We start from the raw sequence: 14618 nt of genomic DNA, 5'->3' as shown, positions 1-14618 counted from the left end.
AGACTAACTGTAGACTGGATTTTAGATGCCAGTTTGAAATGAGATTTTTTTTGGCAACACCTGCACAAATGAGAAAAAGATACATTAAATAGTTCTACCAAGAAAAACAGAAATCCAGAAACTTCCTATTATATCTTGAAGATAAGGATAAATTACTTCTTCATTTACTTCTTTTGGTATGAAATTGCAAGGTAGCTCCTAAATTTCCTAGACCTTCACTGCCTGGACTTAGAAAAAAAGCAAAAATTTCAAAAATGCTCTACTTAGCTCATGCGAAAAATGGAATATGAACTTTAGAGAAGGGCGAATAGGTTGAAAAGATTTTCCATTCTCCTTGTTGAAGAGACTACAGTAATGGTCATATCTGACATATAAAATCTTATAACAGCTGTTATGAAATATTTTCACAAGTCTATGAAGCTAATACAACTAAGTACAATATTAATTTAATTATCTTTTCTCTAATGCTGTGATAATGCCACCAGTGGGGACAGGGAATCTTGAAACCATTACACAGAATATTTTAGAAAAAAATACAATTACTGTAATAATTGTCATACATTTAGCCCTTTTCAAAGTAAAATGAGATGTCCATCTGGTATGGTGAATTGAACGGAACTCACTTGCTTTGCTTTTCACATGTCATTTCTGCATATGGCAAGATTTGTAAGACCTGATGACATTCCAGAAAGAAAATGGTTTACACTTTGTATTTGTACAGGACAGCAGGCAAACACCTTCAAACTCCATCAAACGAACCGAAGAATAATTCATCCTTTCTCATGACCCCACTAGAAAGCAATAGCTCATAATCAAGATCACAGGGTTTTTTGCACTTTTTTTTTACATCACACACCATCTACAATGTGGTCTCCTGCAAGAGAAATTTCATTAGAGCTTTCTATCAGTTGTGCTCTGCCATACAGGAGACCCAGGCTTCATTCTTAACATTGTAGTCTCTGGAGCTGTAACAGGCTGCATTGGCATGTAATTGGAGCACCAAAACAAGAGAGCACAGCACGCCTCTCACTTTGTTGCAGAACTCAGTTCATAATTTAAACTGTGATGTTCTCTACATCTGGTATTTAATTAATCTCCAAAAGTACTGGGTGTTTTATAGAAGCAGGAAGGAGTCAGAAATAATCTCTGTGGTTCCAAGAAGTATAGGGAAGATACTGGGAAAATACTAACTAATATGGTTTCCACATAACGCGTATATACTGACACAACCAAACACACCAAAATGCTTTTTCTTTATCCTTATGAGCAAGCAGGAATATCTGAATTTTTTTAATTAACCAATAAAACTGGATTAACACTCAGTAAGTATGTATATATTGTTTAAAACTGTCACTCATACTATTTTGGTTTACTCCAAAGAGGAATAAAGACTGCCACTGATCCAGTGTCCCACTTGGCAATAGCCTTTTTTTCTTAAAGACCTCCCATGCATAACCTTTCGGAATTAGTAAAAACTGTTTATAAACAGTGACCACGGTGACCATAAGTACTTTCACAAATACTCGTTAGAGAGTAGCCATAATTTTTTAACATAAACTTGTTCATTACAGATTTAGGTTTCCTGGAAATAATTTTTTGAATTTTCAGATAAACGTTGGTCATGGACACAATGTTACTAGCCAGGTGGGCAAAGTACAAATAGCAAAGTGTAACTGTAGTGTTTCTGTACAGTCTATCAAAATGCTTAAAAGAAATCACCAATGAAATGCTGTAATCCACTTTGAAGAAATAGGCAAAGCTAGGAATCACAACTACAACATTTTACATTCAGGTCCATCTTTGCCCTCTATTAAAATTCCCTTAGAGTAGATATTATTTTTCATGTAGTACATCAAAGGATAATGTCTTGCCAAATGTTTCTTTGAGATTATTATAGAACTTTGGGTTTCATTCTGTATTATACTTATCGGACTCCCTGCAGCATGTGATTCATCATCACCTATCTCCACTGTGTCCTCCTTAAATCAGGCCTTCTTACTACAATATTCACTGGCAACCTTGAGAATTGTGAATCTAACAGGTATTTACCACCTCAACCTAGCAGATATTCCTTCTTAAATTTACAGAATAGAAGTATACTGTTCAGTAGGGTCTTCATCCTGCATGCTACTGCATACTAGAAAGCTCCAAAGAGATTTTGATAAGAACCAAGAACATTGTTTACCTAGCACAGGACCCTGTAAACTCACAGTAAGGGTGCTTAAGGAAGAAAATAGGTGAAAAGACATTCAGAGATGATATATATGATTCTTTCTCCTAATCTAAATCATCTTAAAATGCTTCTATTCAGTTGCCAATGCATATAATTTGGCAGAACTTCTACTTGGAAGAACACAGCGTCCAGAAGCTGGTTTTCTGATGCAAAGACTTCCTTTTAGCTTTCAGCATGCAAGGTATACACCATTCCTATACCAGTAAGCCAGAGAACATACATAAATAGAAAGGAAAAGGGTGTACATTTCCTATTGGTAAATGAGTCTGAGTTTAAATTAGTGTAAACTGGTTACTCTACAGGGAGTCTAATTGTCATGCAAATTACAGTAACCTATACTCTCCTCATATTTGACTGACTTTGTTCTTTCTTTTATAAACCAAAATCCTCAGGCCTCTTCCTGAGTTACTCCATTAACAGCATTTTGATTTCATTTTGCACATAGGGATACAGCTCTGATTATAGGTATTATAGGTAGCTAACATATTTCATATTTATGTCTAGGAGTACCAGAACAACTGAATTGAAAACCTCTAGCTTTGATATAAAGGTGAATTTTCTTATTGACAGTTATAAATAACAAAAAGCAGAACAAACTTTTCAGCTTTGTCTAATAAATTCAGTGACAACTGAAACTCCTCACAAAACTTTTCCTGGCATTGTGAAATACGTCTTATGATACAATAATTGAAAATACCATTAGAAAGAACGATCTTAATCTTGCATGAAAAGTCAAACACCCTTGTTTACCAGTACGCTGCTTACATAAACTAAAAAGAAAACTATACTATTCTTCAGTAATGATCCAAAATGGTTTAGTTATTCTCTTTAAAGTGACTGTGTTTTGGACCACCACAGCAGAACATTGTACGAATTTCAACAAACTTTTGATGTTTAAAGACACACTAAAAATGAGCTATATCCAAGTACAGAAAAAACCAATATTTTATTTATAATCTTAGTTTAGTGTTTGAACTACAAATTCTGGTTCTAGAATTGTTTAAAAGATCATGGGTTTTATAGCTTTTCACAAGTAAATTGATTTCTTGGGTTTTTTGGTCATTTTCTTTTACTTTTTCTTCCATTTTTTCACAGAACGGTGCTTTCAGTAAATACAGAGCAAATCATTACATGAAAAAAAAAACGTTTTGCTTGTTTGCTTTTCTCACTTGTAAAGTTGCTGTTATTATTCCATTCTCTATTGAATAATTTCAAAAAGGGCATGAGAAAATAAAAGAAAAAAAGAGAAAAAGTGACAAAATAGACCGAATCTCACCACTAGAATTCACCATAAAAATTCCCAAAGTGTAACAGAATTCTTACAAAATTTCTTAGACCAGTTCTTTTAGGGAATCAAGATCTCCTATGAAAAATATGGCAAATGGGAATCAGGGTAGGTTGGGGAGGAAAAAGGGAACGAGGAGGGTAAATAAGTGCAGCAAAAACAGGTTCTGAGGAATACACATAATTTTGTCTGCTTTAGATCACAATAGAATTTTTAATAAATAAATTTCTTTTTCTTTGTAAAGACACTTTTTTGAAACAGTAGATTTAGCCCAGTCATTTGTGTCATTTTTTTTATAAACCATCTTTCGTTGTCCCCACCCCCACCCCATAATGTCATAAATGTTTTAGATTTGAGTCTCTTGTACATTGTCTTTTGAGTTCATTCGGATCAATAACGGTTCATGCACTGAACTGTGTATTGAATTTATTGTGTTAACTGTTGTTGTGTGGTTGAAAGGAGACTTATAAGAGTTATAGTGATTTAGGTGCTCATGCTCTATTGCTGGCATGGGCAAGTGACTCTCGATGGGTGTGTCACCTGTAAGCTCATCATCCACATTAATGATCTCTACAGTCCGTGTTGGAGCATGATGGTTCTGCCGGTGATGCTGTTTCCTCATTTTGTAGAAAATTACCAGCATCACAGCAGCCATCAGAGTGATAGCCACAAAACAACCAATTATGATTTTGGTAGTCTTCATAACCTCATCTATTCCCGGGATCCCATTGTTTGCGTCCGTCACAGGAATGGTGAATGTTTTTTCTGTTGATCTTGTGCTCTGTGGAGTAAGTGAGGTTGTCATGTTAGTGGTCTCCCAGTTGGTAACTGGTGTGGGCCCAACCTGCTCTGTGGTCTGTGCCTCATCCTGAGAAGGTTCCACAGTCTCTACTGTGACAGTTGAAAAGTATGTATAACCAGGGTTATCCAGGGCAGTCACATTCAGAGTGGCAGAGGCTGTGGTATTCCCAACAGAGTTACTCACCATGCATGTATACAAACCCGTGTCTTGCACAGTTACCTTTGTAAAATTTAATGTGCCATCACTGAGCACAGCAATCCGAACTCTGTATGCCCCATGCGTCATAACAGATCCATTTGGAGTAATCCAAGATACAGAGGTCAGGGAGGTTGATGCCCGGCATTTCATCTCTGCAGCCATGCCTTCTGTGACGTTGAGGTCTGCTGGTGGCTCCACTATGACTGGAGCATAACACGTGAAGTAATTCAGGTCCAGCTCACCAATGTACCTTCCTTTTAAACTGGGAGGTGTGTGGCAACGGGCGCAGCATGCAGTATTGGAGGGTGCCTTGTCTTTAATCCACCAGCTGAGCCAAAGGATATCACAGTTGCAGTTCCAAGGATTGTGATGCAAGTGGATCCTTTCTAGGCGGAGTGGTGTGAACAGATCATGAGGCAGCAGTGTTAGATTGTTGTGTGCCAGATTGATCTCTACAAGTGACTGAAGGTTATCAAAAGCATTCCTTTCTATCACTTGAATCTGGGACTGTATCATCCACAATTTCTGAAGATGCATTAACCCTTGGAAGGAACCTGGCCGGATGGCAGTCAGATGATTCCCAGAAAGATCTAACTCATCCAGTTTTACAAGTGGGGTGAGGTTAGGAATCTCTCGAAGATTGCACATGGCAAGGTTCAAATACCTCAAGTTGGACAGACCTTCAAAGGCACCTTCTGAGATGTATGAAAGCCTTTTCAATTCCCCCAAATCCAGCCTCCGGAGAGAAGGGATTCTGTTAAAAGCATAAGAAGGGATGCTCTCAATGGGGTTGTTTCTCAACCACAGTTCCTTCAGTTTTGACAGGTATACAAAAGCCCCATTTGGGATAGTGGTCAGACGATTGTCAAAGAGCTCCAAAGTGTTGAGATTGGCCAGACCATTGAAAGCCCCTATTTCAATTGTTCTGATGTGATTCCTGCTGAGCTGCAGGATTTCTAGGTGCCTCAAATGCTTGAAGCTATTAACTTTAATGATTTGGATCTGGTTCTCATGGAGATTGAGTAACCGGGTGTTGGTGGAGATGCCGTCTGGCACGTCTCTCAGATTTTTTCGTACACAAATCACTTTACTGAACTGGTTGCTGCAGGAGCAGACAGAAGGGCAAGTTTGAGCCCTCACTAGACCAGCCACCACAAGAAGCTGAAGAGCCAACAGCACCACAAGCAGGGGGTCAAATAGGGCCCTGTTAAACCTAGGACCTATCATTATCTGCTGTGGATGTAAGGTCATCTTGTTCAACATTCATAATTTATTTTGTGTTGGTCCTTCTGGAGTTTGAATAGCCTGAAAGAAAGAAAGAGGGGAGAAGAAAAACATTAAATTAATCTCAAATATTTAAGTGTTCTCCCTAAACAAAGACTTCTCAAGTCCTTTCAGTCAACTCTACCAATTTCATGAAACTGTGGTGAGAATAGCTATTGAAATTCTAATGTTTTGTTCCCTGTACAGTCATGTATGTCAGCTGTAATTGGCAATGAGATAACAAAAAGGCAGACACTAGCTTTTCCTGCTCATTCCAATGTATAATGCATGTAGCTGGATGGCAGATAACAAGTTCAACCACAGCAGATACCTAAAGGAAATGTTCTAACTCAAGGGGAAGAGTTGAAAGAACTGACAAGGGCCCCAAAATGGAAAAAATTAGTAAGATAAGAATCATCAGAATATTCAAGGTGTTCACCTTCTTCACACATTATAAGACAAGACAACAAATAATATGAAGAGCAAGTGGAGACTCCTGCTTTGTATGGGTGAAAAGCTTTGTCTATACAAACATGATTCCTGCATTAGAGCTTAACTAGAAGTAAAGCCTTTAATATTGAATGTAGCAGGTCATGCAAATGTCAGGGCAAGATCTTGCCTATTTCAATGAAGAAAATAAAATACAAAAGAAACATGCTGAGCATCAATTCTTCCCTACCGTTAAACAGCATCATCCAATTTCATGATATTTCCTCCTCAATTCTTTTGTTTGGCACCAGCAGCAGAGAAAGACTCATTAGTAAATGTGTGCTGAACACAGAAATAAGAATAGCCATTTAAATGCTGAAAAATATCTCTGTAGCTTCAGGGTTAGCAGTTTCTTTGGTACCTCTAGAAAAATGCTACAGATCTTACTGTAAGGGGAAAAAAGACCTTTATACTACAAATGATCATTACCATTTTAAGAATTTCAGTACTGATTGGTTTGTGGTAGTTCTTAAAGCCCCCAGCCCTCAGTTCATTTTCAATCTGCTGCTCAGTGCAAGGTCCCTCTGCTGTAGAGATTAATGAAATTTCCTATAAATCAACCAAAATTGAAGTCTTATAAATTACAGCAAGCTTAAAGCATATTTATAACCTGCAGCACCCAGATACATAATATATGTATTCAGTAAAACAAAAGACTATAAGGCAGTGGTTTTCCACTCCAGGCTCTGAATTGTTTCATTTCGTGTAAGAAAAAACCCTATTTTTCTTTAAAGAAAAATACAGGAAAAAATATATTAACTTGCATCTCACAGCAATTCATTTAACAAAAGACTTTTTTTCCAATTATATATTCAGACAATGTGTTTTTGAGAATGCATTTCTGCATTTTTTAAAAACTCGTTATAACGGTTCAGAGCCAGCAAGTGTTCTCATCTCACTTTTAATAATTTACTGCAGAGAAAGCCAATATAATGGTTAAAAACCTGTGAATGGGAATTGGAAAGTCTGAGCTGTATCTGTTTGTTTGATCTGCTCTGTAGGTGCTATTTATAAAACATCATTCTTGTTATGAAAGATTCATGAAACTAATGTGTTTTGCAACCTTGAGCAAGTCACTCAGCTTCTCTCTCTGTGGCTTACACTTCTGTCATATGACTCTGGAGAACCCTGTGGCTGTAGCGTTAGATATTGCTGCTCCCACCTCTCCATTATAACTGTGCTTCTGAACATCACCTTCATGGGTTCAGGGGGTTAGGATAACGTACTGGACTAGATGAGGGGTGGCTGCTGTACACACCTTCCTTTTTACTGCAGGCTTACTAAGTCAGTTATCTCTTCAGAGGTGCTGAACACCATATATGGAGAAACACTCTCAAACTAATCACTAAAATTCAAGTTCCCTTACATCAAAAATCCAACTGTAGTAAAACTATGTGCAAAAAGGGGGTGAAAGGGACCTGGTTCCCACCTTTCTTGCACTGCCATGAAGAAGAATCTGCCCATAGTGGTCAAAAGAATTATATCAATGAGTCTAATATAAATTTTGGGCTCTTTAGATAAAATCTGTGATCCATGAATTTCGCTGTTGAATAGTAATTAACCATCTTCTGTGATAGTTAAGTGACTGTATTAGCATTTTTGTTTGTCACTATTTTTTTTTTATTCAGTAAAATATTCAGTCCTTTCTTTCCTTTCTCATTTTTTTTAAATTCTTCTAAAACTTATCCCCTAGGGACTTCGACTGAATAATGAATTCCATTAACAAGTAATAAAACAGATACAGAAACACACCAAACCAATTATTTCGCCATTGCACTGGTGCAATGTTATTATCTTCAATGGAACTGAGATGAGAACTCAGCCCTCTGTGTCCAGCTTCAGAGCTGCTAGTTATCCTTGTAAGGCTGGTGTGGCACATGTGACTTGTAGAGATACAGGAATCTTCTGTGTTCTATCTCAGACCCATTCACTATTAAAGGCCAGCTTTGCAAGATGTCATATGGTTTATCTACTTTTATTTTTGCTACTTTCTGCTCTCATTCCTGTATCCTGTTTACCCTGAAGGACCAGGAATACTATGGGATTTGTAGAACAAGAAAATATAGGAAAAATGAGAAAGGTCACAAGAGAGCAAGTGCCCTCATCATCTCCCTTCAGTTGCTTCTTGGCCAGCCTCCATAGAGCTGATGATGCCAAACGGTGCTGCAAGCAATCCAAGGCACTTCCCTCCTGTTCCAACTTCTTGCGCCTGGTGCTAACTCTCACCATGCCCTTCACCTACTCCTTTATCCAGCAGATATTCCCTTTCCATCACTACATATGTGCTCCATGGGTAAGAAAAAAACAAACAAACAAAAAAAAAGAGATTGAACCATTTTGCTTGAATATAGAATATAGTACTTCATTACAGCAAATAAATTATCCCATTATGAAACTGATTAGCAAAAATTGTTCAACCCAAAACAAAGCGTTTTCATGTCTCAGTTGCAAAAAGATTTTTAAAAGAAATTCTTTTGTTTTGTCTTCTTAAAATAAAATCCTTATATTCCTCCCATTTTTGGTTATTGACTCAAACAGTCACACAGAACAGCTCTTCCCTTGTGCTGAAGGCCAAAATTACCCGTGGCTTTTATGTTTACCTTTTCCCTAGTCCTGTGCTAGGGATGTCTCAATCAAACATATGTCTCAGAACTGCAATCTATTGAAGACCCTCAGGGAATTCTGCAATCCTCATGTTTCTGCAAAATTCAAATCTGTGTATGCTTCAAATACAAGCTTGGTGACTGGCTACTTGTTAGATGCTCTGAGTGTACAATTTTGAAGACAGGATCACCATTTTGTGAGATGTGGATGTAAAATTTTAGACATGTTTTCATATGTGTTGGTGTGTTTGATTTTTCTGTGTCTAAGCTGTATCTTGTTTAATATATAAGTACAGAAGATCTATAGTGACATTCCTCTGGAATGTTTCCTGGGAGGCAGGGAGAGCAAATCTTAGCTTTTGTAGCTACCAGTTGGATTTATTTACATTACTAAAATTTTTCCCCTCTTTGGTAATACAGGGAGCAAAATGTGCTATTTAGCATAAGACCACACTAACTGAGCTTGATGCTGCTAACGTACAGGGGAACTGATGGTTCAAAAAAGCCACCATGACCAGCCAAAAATATGCTAGGCAATGCCTTGCAATACCTCACTTCAACCGGTGAGCTTTGTGTGAGGCTAACATACTGCAGTGAGATTCATAGTGGCGGTAGGAATGTACTAGAAAGGTCATTTCTTTTATATTGGTGGTTTTCCACAGCTCAGAGCTTAAGTATTCAGGAAGTCTTGGTGCAGTCATTTCACATCAGGGTAATTTTAAATCAAAAATACCCTGGAAAAAAATTAGCCAGCACAAAAACACAGTGAAAAATTCATTTAAAGTCTTGAAGAACATTATGGAAATATTTTAATGGGTTTTACATAAAGACCCATCTGGAACTCTGTGCTAGAGTAATTTGCTGTTCAATATCTGACTATTATGCTAGAGACACATGAAGATTTAGCTTTATAAATCCATGCATGGAAAACAGACCGTCAACCAGCTTCTTTAGTCTTTGTTGACAACTCTTTGTCTTCCAAGTGATTTTTTTCCCCTCTTCATTTTTTAGTACCAAAATATCTACTCTATGGTCAATTCAATAACACTAGTGCCCTCTGCTGTGTAGATTTAAAATGTAGTTTAAAATGCTAAGAATTTCCTTACTGCATAGTAAGTTCCCCAGACACGGTGCAATTATTAAATGCGTTTACAAACATGACCTTAAGTCTGTCTGTGGCACTGCTCTAATTACCAAAGCATATATCATCTGTTATTTTAGTACAGTAATGTGTATTCTTTTTATGGCCATGGAGACATATATATACATATATGGAGAGTTATCTGTTTTATTTGCTAATTCCACAAAACTCAAAAAATCTTTTTTTCAAATTGACATTTGATATGCGTGTTCTCCTCTCTATAGCTTATCTGATACTTACTTAGTATCGATGTACTACACATTTTCCTTTGAGTGAAAAGCATTGCCCTCTTACGATCCAATGCAGAAGATGAAGCAAGGAATGACAAAGCTAATCTACCTGTGCAGATAGGCACAATCCAGCTTTCCTTAGAGTCAGCTTGAAGGATGCAGTAGTTATGCTATTGAAAGGTAGCTTTGCCAAACATATATGCAGAGATGTCTTCCTTATGGGCATTGTAATGGAACCTGCAATTTGTTTTTCTATTTTTTTGTAATTAGTTCTTAAGCCTGGTGTGCTTTGATCTGTGTTTCTTTACCAGGAGAAAGTGACTATACTCGCTCTGATGAATTTTCCTGTAATGGTGGGCTTTGATTACAAAAGAGAACTTCTACACCATTCTCAAAGATCTGCCTAATGAGCTATGGCAGGTGGCAAAGATATTTTCCCAAGCTCCAGTGACCCTTAGCTGGATCACTGGCAGTTTAGTTGCTCTTGGCAACTCATACTTAGCTTTCTGTCTAGTCTGTGGGTCTATGAATAACTGTCTCAGCAGCGGAGTGGTGCAGTGCAAAGGCCATGGCTTTATCCCAATATATAGTTTATGATACAAGATGATCTAACACAGTTTGGTTGGTGCTGTACATCTGCCGTTAAAAAATGAAATGTGATTGCTATATGTCACCGCATTGAAAATACAGACGGAATCTATCAGATGTCAGGTGATTAAACTATAACAGTAAAATTAAATCATCACACGTACATCACAGTTAAATCTCAACTAAATCATCACAGTTCTCCCTCAGCCATGTGCCAGAAAATTTCAGGATGAGGAGCATTCAGATCACTTTTTACAACTTTTTTCAAGTTGACAAATATGTGGATGCATTCAGAAAATGCACCTTTGCTTCACTTTATATAGCACAGTTATGTAAGCTGTACATCACACCCTTTTAAAGAGGTTTTTGAGAGAAAAACCCTTTGCAAAGATGTCTGCATTTTTTAGTAAACAAGCCACTCTACAGTTGCAAATTAAATGGCAGATTTCCAAACATATGAAAAGGAGCTAGGTGCGTCAAACAGCTAATTACACTGGGAAGTCTCTTCCGGTAGTATCAGCACCAGAGAATTGAAAATAGTTTCTGTATGGAACGGAGCATGGAGTACAGCAATAAAAATAGGTCTAAAGCCCAGGATGACTTTATGCAGAAGTGACTCTTTTGACTCTCTTTTCAGGAACTCTGAATGCTCTCAGAGCCTGAGACTGATCCCCTTTTGGCAGCAATGCCAGCAGAGGAAGCCAAGGGAATTTCAGTGTAGATACCATGAGACAAGCACACAATCTGTTTTAGCTCCACAAAATACTGAAACACACGAGGGTAAACCCTCGTCCCAGAACAGAGACTGAACTGTGGGCAGGGAGCTCCACTGGGGTCAGAAATCCTCTACCAACATCTGCTCTGCAAATGTTCCTGCAGCCTCAGATGCGTGTCCCCATATGGCTATGAAGAGTTGGGCGGATGGAACCACATTGCTAGGGATTCACTCAGCATACCCTCCTGCATACCTCCCTGCCTTTTCTGTCCTGAAACTCCTTTACACCTGGCTGAACCTCTGAGGACTAGAGCTTTCAGTTCAAGAGAACTACAAACACTTTGCATGCTGTTCCCTGCCCATAAACAGTGCAATGACACCATTCTTTTTTTCCATTGAATGTCTTTGCCACCAACAAAGGAACACATGCTATGTTCTTAATAGAGCATTACACCAATCATGATGCAAAATAGTAAACTGAGTTACGGTAGATCTCATATCTTTCTCTTCCTAATCTTTTTTTTTTTTTTCCCCTCATGTATTTACTCCTGTCTGAGGTGTTTGGGGTTTTTTTTTTAAACAGACTGTTTTACAGTGAAACCCCACCACTGCCACTATATAGCTGTGTGTCTTTTCCTCCATTCTTAAAAATCAGTTTTCTCTTTTCACTGCTCTAGGACTTTAGAAGTCTCAACAACAGTTTAGGGAGCCATTGCAATAATGCCTAAAAACCTGAGAGGTTTCAAAACCCAGCAGCTTTTATCCATTTGATTTTCATTTTATTTTTAGTTAAATACAGTGGAGGCCAGAGGGCTAGACAGGCAGCCCTGCAATGCAAACTGATTACTCATGAGACCAGATAAATCAAAACACTCACAATGCAAATTATTCTCCTCTTTGCACGTTTCACTGTTTCTCTCTGGGCCATAGTTGGGATTTTCTATGGCCCCTTGAAGCACGTAAGTGTAGGAGGCAGAGAGGATATTGCTGTAGCACAGATATTTCCCGGTTCTATTCCGCAAGCCTTTTAAGACTCAGATGAATCACTAAGACACTGACCTGAAAGACCTAAATGTGATTGGACACATTCAATCCTCCTGAATCGCCATTGATTTCAGGGGAGTTCAATCAAGGATGAGTTTGATCCAGTCTGCCTTTTTCTTCTTTTCTTTCATTTTGTTATGCAGAAAACAGCTTTATTTCACACCCCTCATTTTCCAGCATGATTTCATGTTTCCTCTCTCATGTCTTCTTAAGGTTCAAAATTTTCTCCTTAACTTCAGGTAACAGAAATGAACACGAAACAGACTTTTTAAAAATGAGAATTTCAGAATTTTCATCCAGGCAAAGATATTTGTATTTTACCTGGAAAATAAGAGATTTCACAGTGTTTTAAACTAAATCAGTCTGGTATGTCCCTTCATTTATAAATGTTCTTTTACTCCCAAACATCATTTGCACATTGTATCCTCAGTAGAACTCATAACATGTGCTAATTTTACAGGAAAATCATAGGAAACAGCAGTCAATATGTAATGGATATTTCTTTAGGACATACTTATTTTTATTAAAAGGAATTAGTTGATTTCTTTATTGACCTTTCCCTGGATGTCACCCAAAGGTTAAAGAGGACAAAACAGTCCTAATCTCTCTGTTCAGACTGCTCGCAGTGGTATGAATAGGAGCAATCTATGAACTATTCATGATGAACTAACTTAAATTCTTTCATAAAAGCCACCGCAATACAGCTTGGTACTAGCCTACTCGGAAACATTCTAGAAATTTAATTGGAATTAACTTTTAAAGTGGGTTAATTATATTGCATTAAATCTTTGTGTGGACACTCGTATTTAGAATTTAATTTAAGCTAAATTGAATCAAGGCCACTGTAATTTCAATTAAGAGTGTCCATAAAAGAATGTAATGTAGTGTAGCTAGTCCCTTTTCAAAGTTAATTTGGATTCATTTTCTTGAGACCCTATGTAGACATTAGGAATTTTTGTTCTGTATTGACTTGGGCTTGATTCAAACCAATTACATAAAGGTAAAAAGGTTTTCTACCTCATCACTATTCCCTTGGGTTATTCAAGTCTCATTTTGCTCTTCTCACTTCACCAATTCAGTTGATAAAACACAGTTTCTGGGAACTTTTTTTGTTTGTTTCATCTTCTATATTTTTCTGGACAGATATTTATGTAGGGGGAAACAGGCAACTGTACAGAAAAAAATTTAAAATAGCCCCGATAACAAAATTATCTGAATTACAGCAGCATGTCACTACATCTCACGTGCCAACCATGATATATGGGGAAGTCATACAAGCATCTTCAGGATTTCACTGTCTTATGCCAGAAATACCACAGCGAGCAACAATTAAACAGCAGTATATCTATAAATATTGAAAGAATGCTTTCTTAATCCCCTTTTGGTTTATTATCAAAGCAAAATCACAGATCCTTATTTGGAAGACATCTGTGAACTGCAATAAAATTAGTATAAAAACAACCCTTAATAAAAAATTATACGATGTTCTAAAGCACTGCACCAAAACAAGGCAATTTTCACTCCTGTCACACCGTGGTCATCATTTTGAAACATCATTTTGTTTTTAGCTGACTAGTAGTGACTTAAGACAACATCTATTTAAAGGTACTACAGTGACACGTCATTTCAAACAAACTAGTTTTGATCTGGTAGAATATTAGCATTTTTTTTTAACATGGAGGCATTCGTTTGTATAAAATTAACATTCTTTTCAACAATATACTACAGAATTTCAAACTAGCAGGCAAAAATTTGCAGGTTAAAATGTTGTGTCTTTTAAAAGATACAAAGGCAAAAAAGTGCAAGGCTGACAGAATCCAAGATGTTACCCCCCATTCCTTCCAAAACTTTCTCCCTACTCACAAATTATAAAAACAGATGTAGGAAACGTCCGATCAGAACACCACATAGTCTAAGAATGCATATACAAATGTAGCCAGTACATTGAAGAGGAAAAAAAAAAAATTAAAACTGTCAATTAGTGTATATAATTGCCCTTAAAAGAGTTTCATCCTAATCTTAGAAAA

General features: G+C 37.3%; 1 protein-coding gene across 10 annotated transcripts in view; it reads right to left on the bottom strand.

Moving 5' to 3' along the window:
- Positions 1–3162: 3162 nt before the first annotated feature.
- LRRC4C (leucine rich repeat containing 4C) overlaps positions 3163–14618 on the bottom strand; it is a 563896-nt gene continuing 552440 nt past the window's right edge. For 9 of the 10 annotated variants that reach the window (XM_063332664.1, XM_063332667.1, XM_063332663.1 and 6 more), the window contains one exon: positions 3164–5823. In XM_063332664.1, coding sequence (XP_063188734.1) covers positions 3865–5781 — 1917 coding nt within the window. In that variant the 5' untranslated portion in view covers positions 5782–5823 and the 3' untranslated portion in view covers positions 3164–3864. Of the gene's footprint in view, positions 5824–12606; positions 12825–14618 lie in introns of all 10 variants that reach the window. The other variant, XM_063332672.1, reaches the window with a different exon arrangement.

The sequence above is a fragment of the Chroicocephalus ridibundus genome, chromosome 4 (assembly GCF_963924245.1).
Source record: "Chroicocephalus ridibundus chromosome 4, bChrRid1.1, whole genome shotgun sequence".
NCBI lineage: Eukaryota > Metazoa > Chordata > Aves > Charadriiformes > Laridae > Chroicocephalus > Chroicocephalus ridibundus.
This window is presented reverse-complemented; position numbering and strand designations above follow the sequence as displayed.